The following is a 22,422-nucleotide window of genomic DNA, read 5'->3' as shown; positions in this document are numbered from 1 at the left end:
AAGTGTAATCGATTTATTTGTATTGACCTTGTATCCCATGGCTTTGCTAAATTAACTCACTAGTTTGAGTAAACATTCATTGTAATTTTCCATATGGCAATCTTGTCATTCATGAATAAAGACAGTTTCATCATTTTTGGTATGGTGATGTGTAAGACATCTCTGAATTATATTTAAAGGCAGAAGCCAAAAAGCCAAAATCTCGCAAAAGCAAAAGAAATTAAAAAAAGTTCTTCCTTTTTTTTCAGTGTTCTTTGAAGATGCCTCTGAATACAGTTATTATTTAGAGGATCCAGTGTTTAAATCCTGTTACTTTATTATATCATTGTTTGGTGGTGATGGTGATTGTTTTTAATCTGTTTCTGAGAGCAGTCTTCCTTGATTGAAGCTTCTTAACTGGACTGATTATGAATTATTTTTTTCCTACGGATACTCAAAAGTAATGGTCAGCTTTAATAGCAGTGGTATTCTCATGGTGAATTTAGCAGTCCACTTAATTTCCCAGGGCCTTAGTTTCTAGACACTTAGAGTGATAGGATTTGACCAGTTTATTTTCTATGGGCTCATCTAGACTGTGAGTTGTTCACCCTAGCTCTGAATATCAGAGGCAGGCAGGTACCTAGGCAGGTACCAAGGGTGTTTTAGAGTGCTTGCTATTGCTTTAGGATTTATTGTAATCTCTGATAATTCATTGTAAATCAAAATTGAGAAATCATAAGTTTGAATTCATTGTTCTATTTATCCTAGAAGGATTAGCATTCATATATGTGGCTCTATGTTTAGAGTTCATAATTAACTCACTTAAATTTTTCTACAACTTATATTTCTAGGCTTCATAGAGCGCAGTGTGCAATTAAACAGACTCAGGTAACTGTTCAGAAAATTGGAAAGGAAATTGAAGAAAAACTAAGACTCACATCTACAAGCAATGAGCTGGTAGGTTTTCATATATTTACCTGTTTAAATCCTTATTTTCTTAAGGGAATTAATGAATCATTTTCCTCTTTAATTAATTCTTTTTTCCAAAAAACTTTAGTTATCATTAGTAGTAGTAGTAATGTTTCTCTGAAATGTCTGTTGGCATTGAAATGTTAGAAGTAAACTTTCCTATCTGCTAATAATGTAACATACAAAATGCCTGCCTTATTATATTGAATGAAACTTTAGATTATATACAATTACTTAGAAGATAATTAACAGGCTATTTTATTAATGCCTTATGAATGTGAACTCTAAACATGAACTGTATAGTGTGAATGAAAAATAGCTGCCAGGAGAAGAAAAAATAAACTATGGTGACTAATCTACTTTTAAAAGATGAATTTATAAATTATTTGGATTGCATGTAATAGACTATTTGTGGATAGTTTTCTCTTACAGTTCATTTAGTTAGGTATTTTCTAAAAAAACAGAAATCCCAACCCAGATGAACAGATATAAAATATTAGTATAATTTTGGGTTCCTTCATACTTTTTCTATGGAAAAATTGTCTGTTTTAGAATGAAGATTCTGTCTTTGTAAGTAGAATAGCAGTATGACTCTTGAGTTTTTAAAGCCACATGGCTATGAATAGAATTTAATGAAGGTTGTATTATAATTATGATATTTAAAATTCAGATCTTCACGTTAAGTGCTAGATAAAAATTAAACATTTGTTTGCACAAACTCACTATCACAGGTAGACGATATCTTCCGGGTTTCCTTTGCACCACTATCAGCCTTGACAGGAGCCTATATCTCCCCGAATAAAAGCAAAAAGATTTGCCCAGGATAATAGGAAAGAAATTTGCCCAGTAGAAAAGCAATAGTGCAATTAATATACACAGACTTCTGCCTCATGGAATTTGGAATTAGTAGATTAGTTCAAATGTATATAATTACTGACTTTGACCTATACATGGCAATTTCACATAGTTCTGTAAAATAGCTAGCACTGTACCTGTCACATATCACACATACAACTTAGGGTAGCTGCAATAACTATAGTAGTAGTTCTTTTATTCATATGACTTTCTTTGTCTATGAAAAATCTTCCATTCCAGAGACACTGTTAAACCACCTTTTGTTGTAACTTAGGACCAATAAAAAGATCAGATTCCAAACCATAAATATGTTGAAGGAGGAGAAAAATAATTTTAATCCTTTCTATAGTACACAAAAATGCTGCATTTTTAGAGCCTTTGTCTGGGGAGAAATTGCTAGGTTTTATTTTTCTAATTTTCCTCTCCCAAGGCAAGACTGGGAAATTACTTGTTTCATTAAGTGACAGCATATGCTTTATCTCAGAATGAAAAATGAATATTTAATCCTGTTTTTCTACAATATAAGTGGTGACATACAGAATACGGTAATAGAATATATGAGTTTAAAGAGGTCAAGTTCAGAGGTTCACTCTGTGTTTTTATGCTGCTTATTCAACATTGAAGAAAATTATTGGATTTTTGTACTGGGAATGAATCTTTTTGTACTGGGAATGAAGCTAGGAGCATTTTACCTTTGAGCTAAACCCTCAGCTCTATCTTATTTTCTGTTTTTAACAGAGTCTCATTAAGTTGCTGAGGGTATTCTTAAGTTGCTGAGGCTTGCCTCAAACCTGCGATCCTCCCGTCTTGGTCTCCTAAGTCCTGGGATTATAAGCATGTGCCACCATGTCTGGCTATCATTGGATTTTGGAACTGAAAATGAACTTAGAAATCCTATAATTCCTTAATAATGCCATTGAAAATTACTGCCACCCCCCCAGTATATTCTGTTCCCTTTCTTATTTAAAGTTTTCTATAGTATTTATTTTCATCTCTCGGTTTTCTGTCTCTGTGACAATATACCTGAGAACAATGTAAAAGAAGGAAAGATTTTGATTCATAGTTTTAGAAGTTTTGGTCCATGGTTGGCCCAGTCACTTTGGGCTGGTGGCAAGGCAGAAAATCATGGTTGATAGCACATGGTAGAGCAATGCTACTCACCTGGTAGCAGTCAGAAAGCAAAGAAAGAAAGACAGGCAGACAGGCAGGCAGGCAGGCAGACACTGAGATTCCAGTATTTCATTCAAGGGCATTCCCCCAAACACCTAAGTTCCTTCCATTAAACCCCACCTCTTTATGGTTCCACCACCTCCCAATAGCACCACACACTGGTAACCAAGCCTCCCAAGTATTGGGATTACAGGCGTGCACCACCATGCCCGCTACAGATTTCTTTTTTTTTTTTTTAATTAGTCTTTTATTTTTGAGCAATTTGGGGTATGTAGAATTATTGTAAAGCATACAGATACGTACCTTGTATACCCCACAACCAATTTGTTCTATTATTAACACTGCCTAATGTTATATTTGTCATAAATAATAAAACTAGATTGATAAAATATCATTAACCAAGTCCAGCCTTCATCCAGAGTTCCTTAGTTTTTACCTAATGTCCCTTTTCTGTTTCAGAATCCCATCTAGGAAACCATCCTGTGTTTAGTAATCATGCCTCCTTAGGCTCTCCTTGTTGTTTTGGGTTTTTTTTGTTTGTTTGTTGGTACTGGGGTTCCTGGAAACCCTTCTACCTCTGGGCTACACTCCCAGACCTATTTTATATTTTTATTTGGAAACAGGGTCTCTTAAGCCAGCAAGTCTGGCTTTGAACCAGCGCGATCCTCCTGTCTCCTCCTGTCTCCCAGCGTTATCCTCCTGTCTCTGCCTCCCAAGCACGGGGATTACAAGCATGTGCCACCACGCCTAGCGTGGCTCTCCTTGTTTTTGATTACCTTGACAGTTTTGAGGATTCCAGGCCGGATATTTTGTAGAATCGCCCTTGCTTAGGATTTGTCTGGTGTTTTTCTTGTAATTAGACTAGTTTGTTCCAATATTCTAGTTTAGAATACCATGTTGCATTCAGTCACCATGCCTTCTTAATCTTCTTTGATATATGACAGTTTCTTTATTTTTGTCTAACTCATCTTGACTAATCACTGTGGGTGTTAACTTTGATCATGTGTTAAAGTAGTGTTTCACAGGTTTTTCCACCACTGTAAAGTTCCCTTTCCATACTCTTTGTTTCAAAAGGAGGTTACTAAGTCCAAAATAAATAAATAAATAAATACCATTGTGAATTTAGCCTCACATCTTGGGAGAAGGTAATGTCTATACTTAAGTTTTTCGGGTGGAGAATACTGGGGATTGAACCTAGGGGTATTCTACCTCTGAGCTACACCCCCAGCCCTATGTTATTTTTACCTAGAAGCAGGGCCTCACAAGGTTGATGAGAGTCTCACTACTTGCTGAGGCTGACCTTGAACCTGTGATCCCCCTATCTTAGTCTTCCAAGTACTGATATTACAGGTATGCACCACCATGCCTTGCTATATCCATAAATATTATTTGAAAATTTTCATGAGGAAGATTTGCGTCTTTCTCCACTTTTTTTTTTTTTTTTTTGTGGTACTGAGGTTCCTGGAAACCCTTCTACCTCCGGGCTACACTCCCAGACCTATTTTTATATTTTTATTTGGAAACAGGATCTCTTAAGCCAGCGTGGCTGGCTTCAAACCTACGCGATCCTCCTGTCTCTGCCTCCCAAGCGCGGGGATTACAAGCGTGCGCCACCACGCCCGGCTCCACTTATTTAATTTTTTATTTATCAGTATTGATTCATATTTATTTTATACTTTGGGTTATAATTCAGTGCTGTGTTATTTTCTTATTCAATTATAACTTTGGCCACTAAAAGATCTTTCAAGTTGGCTCTTGTGTCCTTTTGACATGCATCACTTGTTGAATAGTCTTTTCCTTCCCCCAGTTAGTCCTTGACTTATTTATCTTAAAGCAAATGCTCCTGAGGTCAGTACACACACACACACACACACACACACACACACACACACACACACACACCTTTTTCCTGGCTTAGGTAGAAATAATTCATCCTTTCTTTATTAAATATTTAAATATGATTTAGTAATTCCTTTTATTGCTTTTGGGAAGTTCTCTCTTATTCTTAGTTTCTGAGAGTTTTTTTTATCATGAATAGATGTTGAATTTTCTCGACTGGTTTTCTGTGTTTTGGAATTGATTATGTGATTTTTTTCCTTTACTTCATTAAATGAAATAACTACATTGGCTTAGTTTCAGATGTTTAGCATTGCATTTCTGGAGTAAGCTTGGATTGATTGCAATATATAATTACTTTCTGTTGGATTTGACCTGGTAATAAGTATTTTTGTACCCGTACTTATTAGGGATATTAGGATGTGATATTTTAAATTACTTTATCAGATTTTTATATTAGCATTATGGCAGCCTGGCAAAATTAGTTGGCCATTGTATCTCTTATTCTACTCTCATCTTGACCAGAAGCAGAAGTCTCCTGAATCTTTTAAATATATCTCATTTCTTTGCTAAGATTTCATAAATTTTTATTCACTATAAAACTATTTTACTTTTCATCACTCAGCATATTTATGAATGATATTAAAGTATTTATCTAATAATTCTAACATCTGAGTTTTTTGGGGTTTGCATATGTTGGTTGTCTCATTCCTAGAGTGTGAGTCATATATTCTTGACTATATATTGGGAAGTATTGCATAGTATCCTGGACATTGTGAATGTAATGTGGTAGAATCTCTGCATTTTATTACTTTGCTCTGAATAACGATGTTTTTGCTGAGCAGGCAGTTAACTTGGTTAGGCTCAAACGGTCATGCTTTTAATAAACATTGATTAAATTCCAGTTTAGTTCTTTTACTCTTTGAAAAATGTCTCGTGCATGGCGTGGCTTAGCGTTCAGTCCGAGAGTTCCATTGAGTTTAAACGGAATCTGGGGTTGCCATTTTTACTTCATCCATTCTTATCTATTCCTCTTGTACCTTCTGCTAGAAAGATAGTTGGCTTTCTGTTTGAGTTTGCGGCTGCTTTCAGGACAAAATAGTGGAAAAGAGAAACATACTGTGTGTGCTGTGTGCTTACACCTCGTCTTTGAGTCCTCCCCAAAAGATGCCTCCTATGGATCAAGCTCCAGAACCTTCAAGTACTGTCTTTCTGTATTTTATCCAGGATCTGTACCTGTTCTGTTTGCAGGACCAGTTTACAGGTGTCTTTTCTCTTATATGAGAAGCAGAACCTATATATGTTTTATTATTATATATTTTTTTCTTTCTCTTTTTAGCTAGACCTGAGTTCTAGGGCAGTGATTATCACTGAGCCTATGAGCTTAGTGGGTTGGTTGAAATATTTTCTAAGGAATTTTTTTCCTTTCTTAGTGGTTGACTAAGTGTAGGTATAATAGAAACAACCCATAAATGACTTAAAAGCAATTTGTTAGCCAGTTATGATGGCACACACTTTAATCCCTGTACTTGGGAGGCCTAGACAGGAGGATCTCAGGTTCACAGCCAGCCTCAAGAACTTGTGAGGTCCTCCGCAACTTAGTGAGACCCTGTTTCAAAATAAAGAATAAAAAATAGGACTTGGGATGTAGCTCGTAGGTAGACTACTCCTGGGTTCAGTCCCTAGTAACACACACACACACACACACACACACACACACACACACACACACACACTAAAAATAAATAAAAGTGATTTGATTTTCAAACATTTTGCTCTTTCAGACTTTAAAAAGTCTTAAAATTGTGATAATCTCAAAGAACCTGGAAGTATGCTATTGATATTTATTATACTAGAAATTAAATTTGTGAAGTTACAAAATTTATGTCTCAATTCATTTTAAAATACCATAACCTATTGTGTTTTTAGAATACATTTTTGCTAGGCATGGTTTCACATGCTTGTAATGCTTATAAACTCAGTACTCGACGCCGGGCGTGGTGGCGCACGCACGCTTGTAATCCCTGCACTTGGGAGGCGGAGACAGGAGGATCGTGCTGGTTCGAAGCCAGCCTCGCTGGCTTAAGAGACTGTTTCCACATAAAAATGTTAAAAAATAGGTCTGGGAGTTTGGCCCGTGGGAGTGTATCCCAGAGGTAGAAGGGCTTCCAGGAACTCCAGTACCACCAAAAAAATAAATAAATTAAAAAAATAAACTCAGTACTCGTGAGGCTGAGATAGGAGGATCACATATATGAAGCCAGGCTCAGCAACTTAATGAGGCTCTCGACAATTTAGCCAGATCCTGTTTCCAAATAAAAAATAAAATAGATCTGGGGGTGTGTGGCCCAGAGATAGAAGGCTCCTGGATTCCACTCTCAATAACACACACTCTCACACACACTATACATTTTTATGAAAATAAGTGGTTTTTTTCTAATAAAAGTAACTGAATTGTGTTATTTAAACTTTTTGTGAATTTAGCTTCTATTAAGCTAATTTCTAGTTTAATATGATACCTGGATTTTCACATGTACTTCTGCAATTAACCTACTGTGGTCTCACACATCTTATAGACTCTAGTACACTCCGCTAGGTATATTTATGAAAAACTGAGAGTGAAAAAGGACACAACAGTGTAGTTTTATCATGAACGTAATTCAGAATAGTTATGATTCCTACGACTGTGTGTTTTGTTTTGTTTTGTTTTGTGCAGTACTGGGGATGGAACCTAGGGGCATTCTACCTACGAGCTTCACCCTCAGCTTTATTTTTTTTATTCTTTATTTTGAAATATGGTCTCCCTGAGTTGCAAAGGCCCTCACTAAGTAGTAGCTGAGGTTGTCCTTGAACCCTGATCCTCCTGTCTCAGCTTCCCAAATACTGGGATTACAAGCGTGTGCCACCACGCCCACCTAAGACCATGCTTTAAGAACATTTGCCTACTCTTAACTTCAGTGTGATCTATGGTAAGATATTTTTCTCAATTAATGTATTATTTATAGGTTTATCTGTCATTCTGATAAAAATGTTTAACATCACTCATAACTTTTTTGGTAAATACCCATAAATAGGAATGTGTGTGTTTGCAAATAAATGAATGTCTGTGATTTTTAGTTCTGATACAGTGTTGCCTAAAAACAACCAAAATCCAATTAAAAGTGATCCTGTGGAGCCCATTGTGGTGGCATATACCTGTAATCCCAGTACTTGGAGGGCTGAGGCAGGAGGATCACAGGTTTGAGGCCAGTCTCAGCAACATAGTGAGAACTTGTTTCAAAATAAAAAATAAAATAGGGCAGGCAGTGTGGCTTGGAGTTAGAAGGTCCCTGGGTTCAATCCCCAGTACCAAAAAAAGAAAAGAAAAGAAAATTTATCCTGGAAATAAATATGACATTAACTGCACTTGGAGTAAAGAGATAGCTAGAACACAGATACCAATTAGAAAATATGGGGTGTTAAGGTCTTTGAACTAGTGCAGTTATGCTGTTGCTGTGAGCCTCATTACAATGTATAATTGCAATGCACTAATGAAAGTTTATTTTTAAAAAAGATCTTTGAACAACGTGGCTTGATGCTGTAGAAAGGAAGCAGAACCAAATCCTACATGGGTAGGGTTTGTTTACTCTACTCATCAGAAATGAGAGCCAGCAATTCTGGTTTGGAATGACTTGATATATTTCTGTAAATGGTCCAGTTTCCGCACATGGACCATAACACAAACACACTATACACATGCCTTCCTATATTAGATTAGTATTTTGATTAACTTGTAGCCTTAGTTCTTTGAATCTAGAACACATTCCCAATTTGAGTCTGTTCCCTGGAATAGAGCAGGTTACCTTCCTAGCAAGGCACATCTCTATGTTCTTGGAAGAGTTGCTTTTCTTTTTCTCTATTTTCTGTCTCTACCCAACTAGAATTCATCCATATTTTGTGGAAAAAATCAAGCTAAGGAAATGGAAATTGAACACTTAACCCTTTCTAGGGAAAGATAGTTTCTTAACACATTACCTACTTTTTCTTCAGTGATATAAAAAGACCCTAGGCTTTCTGATCATACTGTTGGATTGCTAAAGAAAATCCTAACTGTCTCAGTTTATTTTTCTTTAATGATAAGCAACCTCATTGACTTTTACCTCCATTTTTAAAATTGTAAAATATATGTAACATAAAATTTATGACCTCAATTTTTTTTTTTTTTTTTTGCAGTACTGGGGATGGAACCCAGGGGCATTCTACCTCTGAACTACACCCCCAGCCCTATTTTTTTTTTTTTTTTGAAACAGGGTCTCACTGAGTTACAGAGGGCCTCGCTACGTAGCTGAGGTTGTCCACAAACCACGATCCTACTATCTCAGCTTCCCAGATGCTGGGATTACAAGTGTGCACCATGCCCGGCTGACCTCAACTACTTTTAACGGTGTAGTTCATTGGTATTTGAATACATTCATTATGTGTAACCATCGTCACATCCATCTCCAAAGGTTTTGTCTTGTAAGCCTAAAGCTCTATACCCATTAAACATTAATTATCCATTTATCACTATTCCAAAACCCTGGCAATCACCATTCTATTTTCTGTCTCTAAGATTTGACTATTCTCAATATACCTCATATAAGTGATATATTTAATACAGTATACAATAATATTTAATACAGTATACAATAATACAGTATATTTCTTTTTATGACTGGATTATTTCAGTTAGCATAATGTCCTACACTTATCTCTGTTATTACATATTGCAAAATTTCCTTTTTTTTCAAGGCTGAGTAATCTATTGCATATATGTGTATGTAAGTATATATAAACATATACATATATATATACATGTATGTTATATATGTATATTTCTGAGTATAGAGTTGCCTATGGATGTTCTTACTGACTTTTTCAAAGAAATCGCTTTTGGTTTTGTTAATTTTCTCTGTAGGATTCGCATTGTTGTGCCTACTGACACTACATAGGTTTGGTTACTGTCTAGAAGGGATGAAGCCATACTTGATCTCTTTTAAACTCTGAATTCAGTTTGGGTTTCACTAGAATATGTGAATTTATTTTCTTTGCCTAAGTTGGCAAGTTTTTAGTTATTATTTCTTCAAAGACTTTTTCAACTCTTCCTTTCTCCTTTCTGGTACTCCGATGACACAAATAGATTTTTTTTTCTTTTGTATAGTTCCACAATTCTGTGGGGCCCTGTTAATTTTTTTTTACAGTATATTGCTCTGTTATTTAAATTGGGCAATCTCTGCTGTTCTCTCTTCTAGCTAATAGACTCTTCTCTGTCTCTTTCATTCTGTTTTTGAGCTTATTCACTGAGATTTCTGTTTTAGTTCCAAAAATTCCTTTTTATTCCTTTTTATCTTCTGTTTCTTTGCTGAAACTTTATTTCTTTATTTTTTCATTTGTTTTAGGCATTCTCTTAATTGTTCTTACAACATTTTTTTATGGTGGCTGCACTTATGTCTTTGTCAAAAAATTGTAACATATCTATCATTTTAGTGTTTAGATCTACTGATGGTTATTTTTAATTTACTTTGATATCTGATTCTTGGTATGAGTTCGGTGATTTTATGGTAATTTGGGTATTTTTGGTTTAGTGTTATGAATTTCTGGGTCTTATTTAAACCTTTTGTGTTAGTGGGCTTCCTCTGATGCTTCTCTAGTAGGAAAAAAGAAATGCATTTCATTACTGCTAGATGGATGTAAGAAGTCGAGATTCCCTATGTAGCCTCCATTGACGCCTGAGTGAGAGGGAAGAGTGCTTATTAATGCTGGCCAGGTGTGGGAGTCCTAGCTCCCCACAGGGTGCCATTGATACCTTCTCCGCAGTGGTAGTAGCAGTGCCTATTTGCTGCTCTCCACCTGGCTTCTCCTGTGTCACAGGAATAGGGTGGCCTCATTAGTGCTGGGTAACATGAAAGTTATGACTCCACTAGGCTCCTCTGTTACCACCCCACTAAAAAAGAGGATTAGCTCGTTCCTAGCAACTGGGTGGTAGAAGTCCAGGGTCCCCATGTGGTGTTCACTGAAGCTGCGTAGGGCTTAGTTGGTAACTGCTAACAGGATTAAAGCCTTGCTTACCTTCTCTGAAAGAGGCAAGGAGTTAGAGCACCTTGGTAGCCAGGCACAGTGGCACATACCTATAATCCCAGTTCTTGGGAGCCTGAGACAGGAGGATCACAAGTTCCAGGCCAGTGTCAGCAACTTACTGAAACCCTGTTTCAAAATAAAAATACTAAAATAGGGCTAGGAGTGTAGTTTGGAGGTAGAGCACTCCTTGGTTGGACCCTCCCAGTGCCAAAAACAAAATAAAATAAAATAAAATAATAAAATAAAATAGCCGGGCATGGTGGCGCACGCTTGTAATCCCTGCGCTTGGGAGGCAGAGACAGGAGGATCGTGCAGGTTTGAAGCCAGCCATGCGCGCTGCCTTAGGAGACCCTGTTTCCAAATAAAAATGTAAAAATAGGTCTGGGAGTGTAGCCCAGAGGTAGAAGAGCTTCCAGGAACCCCAGTACCACCAAAAAATTAAAAAATAATAATAAATAAATAAAATAAAGATATTGGTTTAGCTTAAAAGAGCAGAAACCTATTTGTTTCTCTGGATTTACCTATTCTGGAAATTTCATATAAATGGAGTCATATAGTGTGTGGCCTGTTTAAATTGACTTCTTCCATATAGCATTATATTTTCAAGGTTTACATGTAGCATGAATTAGCACTTAATTTCATTTTATTACAAAATAATATTTGTATGGACATACCACGTTTTATTTGTTCACTCATCAGTTGATGGGCATTTGGGTTGTTTATACTTTCTGGCTATTATGAATAATGCTGCTGTGAACATTTGTGCTTAGATTTTTGTGTGAGTATGTTTTGAGTCCTTTTGTATATATACCTTGCTGGGACCTATCATACTTTATGTTAACTTTTTAAGAACTTCATTTCTTCTAAGTAGTTTTTATCTTGAGTTGTGATATCCAGAAAGAGACCTGAGATATTTGTGGTATATTTTGAGTTCTTAGACTGTCCATAGACTTGATTATTTTCTACTCATTTATTCCATATTTGTATATTCTTTGCATTAAAAAGATAACAGATGATAATAAGTTATCATGAGATTTATAGCATTTATGATTAAGCCATCATTCATTTACAACATTGTGAATGTATAATTGTTCACAATTATGTATGCCTTTTATGTTCATAAATTTACTTGTGATTTCATTTATTTAGAAAAAAGAAAGTGAATGTCTGCAATTAAAAATTTTGGTGCTTCAAAATGAACTGGAAAGGCAGAAGAAAGCTTTGGGACGGGAGGTGGCGTTACTGCACAAGCAACAAATTGCATTACAGGACAAAGGTAAGTTGAGACACCATGCAAAGGGCCAAACCGCCACATTCGGGAGTCTTTCTTCTTCTCCATAGGTTCGAATAGTCATCTGTGTGTAAGGATGCTGACAGGGTTTTAATTTCAGAGTAGTTTTCAAGTATGATAAAGTTGATATGGACAGAAAAGTGGACAAATTCTTATATATGTACAACTCAAATTCTCACAAAATGAGAACACCCATATAAACAAAATTTTACTCAAGAACAACATCACCGGGACCCCAGACCTCAGGAAGCTTTCTCAGCTCCCTTCACTCACCAAAGTAACACTTCTAGCCAGGGTAGCTTCTAATCTGACTTATTAAGCCAGACACTGGTTTTACCTAATTTTGACCGTCATAGAAATAGAAGGTGCATTTACTTTGTTCCTCGTTATAATGGGTCTTGATATCTGTTAAAGTTCTTAAGCAGAGCTATTTTTCTCCAGATTCATCTTGGTTATTATTTGCTCTTTTGCATTGTCATAGGAATTTCTACACAGCAAAGAAAGCCTTGTTAGGATTTTGATGTAACTGCGTGAAATATATTTATCAGTATAGTTGGGGTCAGTAGAATCTTTATATTGTCTTTCATCTCAAAAAAATAATATATGATGCCTTTGTTTATTAGATCTTCTTTACAAAACAGTATTGAAATAAAATAGTTATTAGTGTATGGACTTTTCTTTTTTAATACTTTTATTGAGGGTACTGTAATTATACAGCATATTAGTGTATAGAGTGACAGGAACACACATGCGCACAACCCTTGGAACACATCCCTCCAAACCCTCGCCATGTCTTTGAGATTGGAATTAGTAATTTTGTATCATCATCATCATCATCATCATCATTATTATTGTTATTATTATTATTATTATTAATTATTTTGCAATACTGGGGATGGAACCCAGGGGCATTCTACCTTCGAGGTATACTCCTAGCCCAATTTTTATTCTTTATTTTGAAACAGGATCTCACTGAGTTGCAATGGGCCTCACTAAGTAGCTGAGGCTGGCCATGAGCCCCTCTCCTCCTTTCTCAGCCTTCTAAATGCTGGGATTACAAGCATGCACCACCACACCTGTCTTATAGCATTATTATTGAAATAAAATAGTTATTAGTGTATGGATTTTTTTCTCATGATTAATTAAATTTATTCCTTATTCTGGACATTTTATGATACTTTTATAAATTAAATTTTATTTTCTACTTTGCCACACTGTAGATATACAACTGATTTTTAAGGTCATATTTATTTTTATTATATTGTGTTCAAAGAAAAATTTGCCAGAATCCTTATAGATAGACTAGCAGTTTTTAATGTTGAGTTCTTGCCCTCCCATAGAATTAACTACGATTATTCATTTATTTATATTACAGTTTAGCAACATTGTAATCAAGTAATTGAATTTATAATTAACTTAATTATAGCTTAAATTCACTCTAGAACTTATTATTGAGATATAATTCACATATCTATAATTCAGTATTTTAAAATGTACAGTTCTCTCTTTGGTAGTGTATTCAACATAACTGTGTGATGATCCCAACACTGATTTCTTCTAAAACTCACACCCAATAACCAGCCACCACTCCACATTCCTCCTCCTAATTCTAAGCAACCACTAACCTATCTTCTGTCACTGGAGATCTGCCTATTCCAGGTATTTCATATAAACAGTCATATAATGTGTGGTCTTTAATGATCAGCTTCTTTCATTTAGCATAAGATTTTTAAGGTGCCACCATGTTGTAGCCTATAGCAGTACTTCTTTTTTATTGCCAAATAAAGTATTCAATTATATGACTAAATCACATTTTATTCATTCATTCATTAGTTGGCGGACATTTGGGTTGTTTCCACTCTTTGACTATCATAAATAATGCTGCTATGAACTGTTGCAGTTTTGCTGATGTTGCTCATCTATGGGCCACACTTTGTAGAGCAAGGAGTGTATATGTCATGCCAAGTTTCTTATTTTTATTTTTTATCGGTGCATTGTAGTCATACATCTTAATGGAGTACAAGATGGTAGAGGCATACATGCACACATCACTCATTTAGCCCTTCCCCAGTTCCCGCCTCCCCCCTTCTCAAGTCTGGCTTAGTGATTGACATTGATATGTTTGTTAATGTATATCATGTACATTAGGGAATTTCCCTCTTTCCCCCTCCCATCCCACTCAGGTTGCCTTATTTGATCAACTATGATTTCTTCTTCTTCATCCAGAGTTCCTTCTATGATCCTTTTTCACCCTAGCTTCTGCATATTAGGGAGAGCATCTGATTTCTTATTTTTTGTGACTGACTAATCGCAGCATAATGGTCTCCAGTTCCATCCATTTCCCTGCAAATGACATAATTTTGTTCTTTATGGCTGAGTAAAATTTCATTGTGTACATATTCCATAGCTTTGTAATCCATCTGTTGTTGGATATCTTGGCTGGTTCTATAGTTCGGCAATTGTGAATTGTGTGGCTGTTAACATAGATACACATTCATTAGTTTGGCAGTTTGGTTTCCATTCTTTGGGCAGATACCCAGAAAGTAGTATTGCTAGATCATATGATAGGTTTGTTCCTGTTCTTCTGAGGATCCTACATACTGTTTTCAAAAGTGGTTGCAGTAATTTGCAATCTCACCAACAAGATATTAGAGTTCCCACTTCTCCACATCCTTGCCAGCGTCTGTTGTTTGTTTTTAATGGTTGCCATTCTCATTGGAGTTAGGTTAAAATCTCAGGGTAGTTTTGATTTGCATCTCTCTGATTTCTAATGATGTTGAACATTTTTTCATACATTTGATACATTTGGTCTTTTGAATTTCTTCTTTTGTGAAGTGTCTATTTAGTTCACTTGCCTATTTTTGAGTTATTTTTTAAATGAAGTGATTTTATAAAAATAGGAATAAAACAGATGGCTTTGTACCATACTTGAGTGGGTTTCTATACCATTTAAGGTAAAATCCTGACCAAAGATGACTTACAGAAGCCTCCTATGGCTTACCTCAGTTGGAATTCTTCAGTTTTTTTTGTATCTTAAATAAACTTTGCTCTGTGTCACCTGCATTCAGGCCTTTGTTTAAATGCTAAGGTTGTACTCTTCCACTGAGCTATATCCCCAGTTCTTCTATATGTTGTTGAGATGATAATTAGTTCATATTTCCCTGAAATATTAGAATCCCTAGAAGGTCATGTATGCATTGGAAAATCTCTTTAGACTGTGTGATCAGCACTGGGGAGTAGGAAAGAGCAGCTAGATGGATATAGATAACCATATTTATTTATTAGTAGATGTTGATCTTTTTTGGGGAACCCCTTTTCTTCAAAGTGATTATAATCAGAGGCATGCTTATTCTGTTATTTAGGTACTTGATTCTGAGTCCAAGGGTTCAATGACGATACAAAGTCAGTAATGTATCACATTTAATCTTGACTTTCCTACTGATGGCTCTAAATGACCTTAAAGGAATTATATAATTGCTGCATCTTTTTACACATCTGCTCAGTAAGGAGAGCTGCTCGTAATAGTGCCACAGAAATAAATTTTTGTAAGCATTTGGAAGAAACCAGATGCCTATTATATAATTTAAAAAATATATTGTAGCAGGGTGATTTATTGGAAAAAAGTAAGATGATTTCTGCCCATGCGTCTGGCTTATTGAATTGCCGCATAAATCTGAATGACCTCATTACTCCATCCCTGTTAGTTTTCCCTTTCTCCTGTACCTCCAACGCATTGGTTTTCTTTCTTTTTTTGAAGGGGTGGTAGCGCTGGGTATTGAATCCAGAGACATTCTACCTCTGTGCTAAACCCTCATCCTTGTTTTATTTTTTATGTGAAAACGTGGTCTCACCAGATTGATGAGAGCCTCACAGAATTGCTGAGGCTGGCTTCAAACCTGCGACCCTCCTGCCTCAGCCTTCTGAGTTCTGGGATTCCACAGTTGTGTCACCTTGCCTGGCAAGGCACTGGTTTTCAACTTGTGATTTGTAGCAACTTCCAGCTAGGTCACTAGCTAATCTTTTCAATAATAAAATATATATTTTCATAATTATGTGATGGATCCTTATTTATTTAATTATTTTTGTGGTACTGAGGGTGGAACCTAGGGGCTTTTCTACCTCGGGGCTATACTCCCAGACCTATTTTATACTTTATTTGGAAACAGGGTCTCACTAAATTGCTGAGAGCCCCACTAAGTAGCTGAGGCTGGCTTCGAACCTGTGTGAGCCTCCTGTCTCAGCCTCCCAAGTGTGGGGATTACAAGCGTGCACCACCACGCCTACCAATGGATCCAAATTTGAATACAGATTTCTCTGACTCTGAAGCTTGTCTTATTTTCATACAGTTAAGATATCTTCTAGCTCTAAGATTCTGGTTATCTTGGCAAGGTATGATTGGCAGGAAAGGTAGGAATCTGATCATTGTTTTTAGGAGTTTCTTTGTTATTCAAAGTGTAATGCTAATGATGCATTTTCTAGCAATGAGAGACCCCTTCCAAAAAATAAAGGTAATCTGACTGGGTGTGGTGGCACATGCCTATAATTCTAGTACTTGGGAAGCTGAGACCAGAGGATCACAGATTTGTGCCCAGTCTCAGCTACTTAGTGAGACCCCCTGTTTCAAAATAAAAAATAAGAAGGGCTAGGAGTACATTTTAAAGGTGAACACCCCTGAGTTCAATCTCTAGTACTACACACACAAAAAAGATTACCTGACCCAAGTGTGTCTATAGTTGCCATCTGTTAACTGGAAAGTCATTTGGTAGGAATGACGTGTTAGAATTTCCTAACCTGTCATACTCCTATTTTACTTAGTTTTTTTTTTTTGCTTTTGATAAGCAAGAGCAAAACTAAACACATTCTTTTGATGACATAGTATATAGAAGAGATTAAATATGTCAGGTCTCATTGCTCAGTTTAAGGAATCAAAAGTTATTGCCACCATAAGAAATGTTTTATATGACATTTCCATCAATTATGATAGTTTCTAAATGCTATTTTTTTAAGAAATTTGAGTAGTTAGGGTGACTTATATGTATAGTATATTCTATGTAATTAGCTTTTGCTTGGTAAATTATTGTGCTCTTTTGGCCTGTATCTCAAACAAAAGAAAAATCACAGTATATTTAAATTAATGCTTCAGTTTCTATAAAAAAAATCATGGGTGATGTGGGAGGCCGAGACAGGGGATCACAGGTTCAAAGCCAGCCTGACAAAGGGGTGGAGGTATACCGGAGAGGCAGAATGCCCCTGTGTTCAATCCCCAGTAACACACACACACACACACACACACACACACACACACACACACGTTTCTACATTTCTGTTTGAAGTTATAGACATATTAATTATTACATTAACAGTTTTAGATCTTAAGGCTAGTTATAAAAAGTTATTTGTCACAATTTTTAACTCAAGACATTTTATTAGAAATGGTGGTAGAATTTAGATTTTATTAGTTTGTATGTTTTTTTTTGGGGGGGTTATAGCCACCTTATAGAAGTTTCTAAACAGGCTTCCTTCAATTTTATTAATATCTGCCTTTCAAAAATGTCTAGGCCTGAAGGCAGTTTTTCCCTTGGATTTATAATGAACATTACTTTTAGCTGTTGGCATTGAATGTAGCTTGTGAAATACGGTAAAAGACATGTAACCTGTGGGTGGAGGAGCATGGGGAGGCCACATATGAGTCCTGAGCAGATTTTATTTTTTATTTTCAAAATGACTAAATATATGTATTTTTATAAATATTTATTCCAGAAATGCTTTGACTTAGCTGTCATATTTTAATCTCCTCCTCCTCCATTGGAAGTTATGAATGCATACAAATATGTCACCTGGCAGAAATATATTTTGGTTTGTTATAGTGATATTTTCCACTTACACCCAAAAAGCACTGGAGGTCGCGTTTACAAAAATACATTTACAATTACATATTCCTACCGCCTGTTATAAGTTCTTTCAATGGAGGAAAAATATTTCTTAGAATGAAATTTTGAGACATATTTAGCATATATTTCTTATGTGCACGATACTAAAAATCTTAATAAAATACAGCTCATTGTGATCTTGCAAGTATATTGAGAAATATCTATTAGCCTTTTAGAAGGGCAACATAAATAATAGTAGAGAAAAGGCATTTCAGCAGGGAGAGAAGTTAAAGTAGTCCAAGTATATTGCTTTTGGGTTATCTGACTTGCAGGCAATCTAGAAAAATGGCAGTTTATTAGTTTTAGCTCTAATTTTGACAGGAGCTGGCCATTGGCCAATCAGAGACCAAACTCTGGTGAGAGGGAGCCTGAAGAGTCTGTTTTGCTTAGTTGGTGGAAGCAGCATTCATATTCTTCAGCAATTAGATTTGCAGGCGCCAACACTGACATTTGGTTATTAAAATTATAACCCCTGTCTTGTGTTCTGCAGAACAGAGGGGCCACCTTACTTAGCAGGATGGAACATTGGTATATGCCTCGACATGGCCACATATTTCAGAAAGCAGTTTTGGAGGTGGTAAACCAAGGACATGCCTTTGCTTTCCTTTTCTCCCAATGACACGTTGATATAATAGTAAAGAAACCTGCATAAAGAATAAATCCATGGTGATGGAGCAAACAAGGGGGGTCATCAGGCTTGCCAAGATTTTGACACAGTTATCAAATACACAAACAAGATAGGACTGTTGAGATGCATAAACTAGAATAGAGTAAAACTGCATTCCGGAACAGAAATGGAAAAGACCACAGTAGGAGTTTCTGGTAGTGAGATCCCCCAGAGGCATCAAGCTTAGAATTTCCAAGTTTAGAGGTCAGGAACCTCCCTGGGCAGTACTCAGAGTAGATGGGCCTACTGGCCTTTTCTCTTTCTTCTATGTATCTGGAGTAACTCCACATAATATTTGCTTTAGCTGCTTTCTAAACACAATGGATTCTTGACCTGGGTAGGTCCCATGGTATGAGTGTTTGGAATGGTAGAAAGGTAGATTAGAGCCTAAAGTGACAGTGCACTATTATAACCAACCCAAAGGAAAACATGAAAGACAGCTTTGCTTAGAATGCAGCACCCTCAAATAGCACAATCCCAAAGCAAATTTCTCTTTATTTGAGAGTTGCAGTTTAAAATAAAGGCACTACCAGGCCGGGTGCGGTGGCGCATTGCTTGTTTTTCCCGCGCTTGGGAGGCAGAGACAGGAGGATCGCGGTGGTTTGGAGCCAGCCTCGCTGGCTTAAGAGACCCTGTTTCCAAATAAAAAAATATAAAATAGGTCTGGGAGTGTAGCCCCGAGCGAGAAGGGCTTCCAGGAACCCCAGTACCACCAAAATAAATAAATAAGTAAAAAATAAAGGCACTACCTTCTCCCAGCATGTATACACTGAAGGAAAGCCTAATTTTCAACAGGACCTGCTCACTTACACTGAGCTGGCACTAAGGAAGGAAGCCTCTTACAGATTCAAAGGGGACCTATACAGGTTGTCTGTACTCACCAATCTAATCACTTACTCATGGATTTGGAGGGAGAGCCAAGGGTCATAAGACATTTGAGGAAAACAGCATGAATGAGACCAAGGTGAACTAATAGAATGGTGGCTCAAAAGGAACAGAAAAGTACAAAGAACAGAGAAGAGCTTTAAAAGTGTTCATATCTTTAGATTTGATTCCCCACCTCTACTTAGATCATATAAAGCCGGAAGGAGTTTTATGTCTACTCTAACAAGAAGAATAAGCTAGATAAGGTACAGGTACAAGGTCTTAACCTTTCTTAATTCCCATCAAAGAACCAAGATCTCCTTACACATCAGGGCAGCCAACTCTCTGATGTGTAGGCAAAGACAGGCACTTCGAAGGAGACAGGCTCTGAGTTCTGATCACCAGTGGCAGAGCATGGGAAGAAGTTGGGGCCACTGTATAAGAAGGTAAAATAATTCAGCTAAATCTTTTAACAAATTTTTTTAGTGCATTGCAGTTATACATAATAGTGAGGTTCGGTGTGTTAAAAACCTCCATGCACACAGCTCCTCTGTGTATTTCCCTTCACATCCCACCCTGCTCTCCCTCCTCCCCACATGAGTAAGTGAGATGGGTAGTAATACCTACCTTCAGTATTGCCATAGTATCATTTGACCTGGTTTCATTTTTAGTCCTCTCTCCACTAATCCTATTCACTCTACAGATCTCTCTCTCTCCATTACTTAAAGTCCCTTAGGTTTCCTGTTTTCTGTCTTCCACATATGAGAGAAAGCATACCACCCTTTACTTTCCGAGACTGGCCAGTATCACTCAGCATAATATTCCCCAGGTCCATCCATTTTCCTGAAAGTGACATAATTTTGTTCTTCTTTATGGCTGAGTAAAATTCCATTGTGTGGATACATACCACATTTTATTTATCTGTTGACAGACACCTGGGTTGATTCCATAATTTGGTTATTGTGGATTGTGCAGATATAAACATGAGTGCGCATGTGTCACTATAGTACTCTGGCTTTAGTTCTTTAGGAAAGATTCCAAGGAGTGGTATAGCATGGTCATATAGTGGGTCCATACCTAGTTTTTCGAAGGACCTCCAAACTGAGTTCCAAAGAAAGAAAGAACAAATTCCAGCAAAGAAAAGCCTAGGACTGCCGGGCGTGGTGGCGCACGCTTGTAATCCCCGCGCTTGGGAGGCTGAGACAGGAGGATCTCGCTGGTTCGGAGCCAGCCGCGCTGGCTTTAAGAGACCCTGTTTCCAAATAAAATAAATAAATAAAATAGGTCTGGGAGTGTAGCCCAGAGGTAGAAGGGTTTCCAGGAGTCCCATTACCACCCAAAAAAAAAAAAAAAAAAAAAAAAAAGGGATTCTTAGTTGAATTCTACAAGATCCTTAAGGAAGAACTAAGCCCACTGCTCCTCAAATTATTCCATGAAATAAAAAAGAGATTGAATACTCTCAAACTCACTCATTGTACAAAGTTAGTACCGAAACTAAATAAAGATACATCCGGAAAAAAACTACAAGTCAATATCCTTGATGAACATAGATGAAAAATTCTTAACAAAATTAGCAATTCATACTCAAAACCACTTCAAGAAGGTAGTGCATCATGACAAAGTTGGTTTCATTCCAGGGATGCAAGATTGTTATAACATATGCAAGTCAATAAACATAATCCATCACATAAACAGAAAGAGTGACAAAAACCACACGCTCACCTCAATAAATGCAGAAAAAGCATTTGACAAAATCCAATACCCATTCATGTGTAACACCAAAGTAATTAGGGATGGAAGGAGCCTACCTCAACATCATAAAAGCAGTGTATGATAAACCCAAAGCCAACATCCTGTAGAAGGGGAAAACTCTAAGTATTTCCTGTAAATTCAGGAACAAGACAAGGAAGCCCACTATCACCACTCCTTTTTAATATAGTATGTGAACTTCTAGCCACAGCAATAAGGCAAGAGATGGAAATTAAAGGGATTCAAACAGGAAAAGAAGAAGTGAAATTATCTCTATTTGCAGATGACATGATCCAATACTTAACAAATTGTTAGTGGCCAAGTGTAGGCTAATGTGAAACCATAGCAATTATAAAGCAGTTTACACATGCTGGTAGCTTCTGCATGGACCTCCATTGGATAGTCACAGAAAATATGTGGGCAGGGCAGAAAATTAGAGGTTTAGGTCTGGAGGAGGAGGGGAGTGGCTATGGTTACAGAAAAAGCATAATCCTTCTTTTCTAAGAATAAAAAGCTTTGAGCCTCTTGGGAAAGAGCAGCAAACTCTGCAGTCTCAGGAGACAGATAAAAACTTCTTATGCCTGGAGGAGAAATAGGCAAATGCACAATTATAATTGGAAACTCTAATACCTATTTCTCAGCAATTGATAGAACAAATAGAAAATTAGAATAAAAGACCTTAACAACACCAAGTACTCCTCTGAGCACTAGCAGGATATACTTTCGTTTTCAAGTATACCTGGAACATTCAACTGGACAGACCATATTGGCTACTACAAATAAATTTAAAAATATTAAAATCATACAAAGTATGTTATCTCATAAAAAAGAAACTAGAATTTACTAATTTAAAGGTATCTGGAAATTTTTAAGTATTTAGAAATTATACAAAACATATATAATAAGCTATGAGTCAAATAATAAGGCAAGTTAACAAAAGGTTTTGAACTGAATGAATGAAAATGAAAATATATGAACATTTGAAAGGATGTAGGCTTAGAAGGAAACTTATAGTA

At 36.5% G+C, this 22,422-nt stretch overlaps 1 protein-coding gene across 3 annotated transcripts in view; it reads left to right on the top strand.

Moving 5' to 3' along the window:
• The window catches only part of UVRAG (UV radiation resistance associated), a gene marked incomplete at both ends in the record, with an annotated part of 330,995 nt that overhangs the window by 153,476 nt on the left and 155,097 nt on the right, over positions 1–22,422 (top strand). For all 3 annotated transcript variants that reach the window (XM_080712064.1, XM_080712063.1, XM_080712065.1), the window contains 2 exons: positions 831–936; positions 12,055–12,181. In XM_080712064.1, coding sequence (XP_080568190.1) covers positions 831–936; positions 12,055–12,181 — 233 coding nt within the window. The remainder of the gene's footprint in view (positions 1–830; positions 937–12,054; positions 12,182–22,422) is intronic.

Source organism: Muscardinus avellanarius (genome assembly GCF_963383645.1).
Source record: "Muscardinus avellanarius genome assembly, chromosome: 1".
NCBI lineage: Eukaryota > Metazoa > Chordata > Mammalia > Rodentia > Gliridae > Muscardinus > Muscardinus avellanarius.
This window is presented reverse-complemented; position numbering and strand designations above follow the sequence as displayed.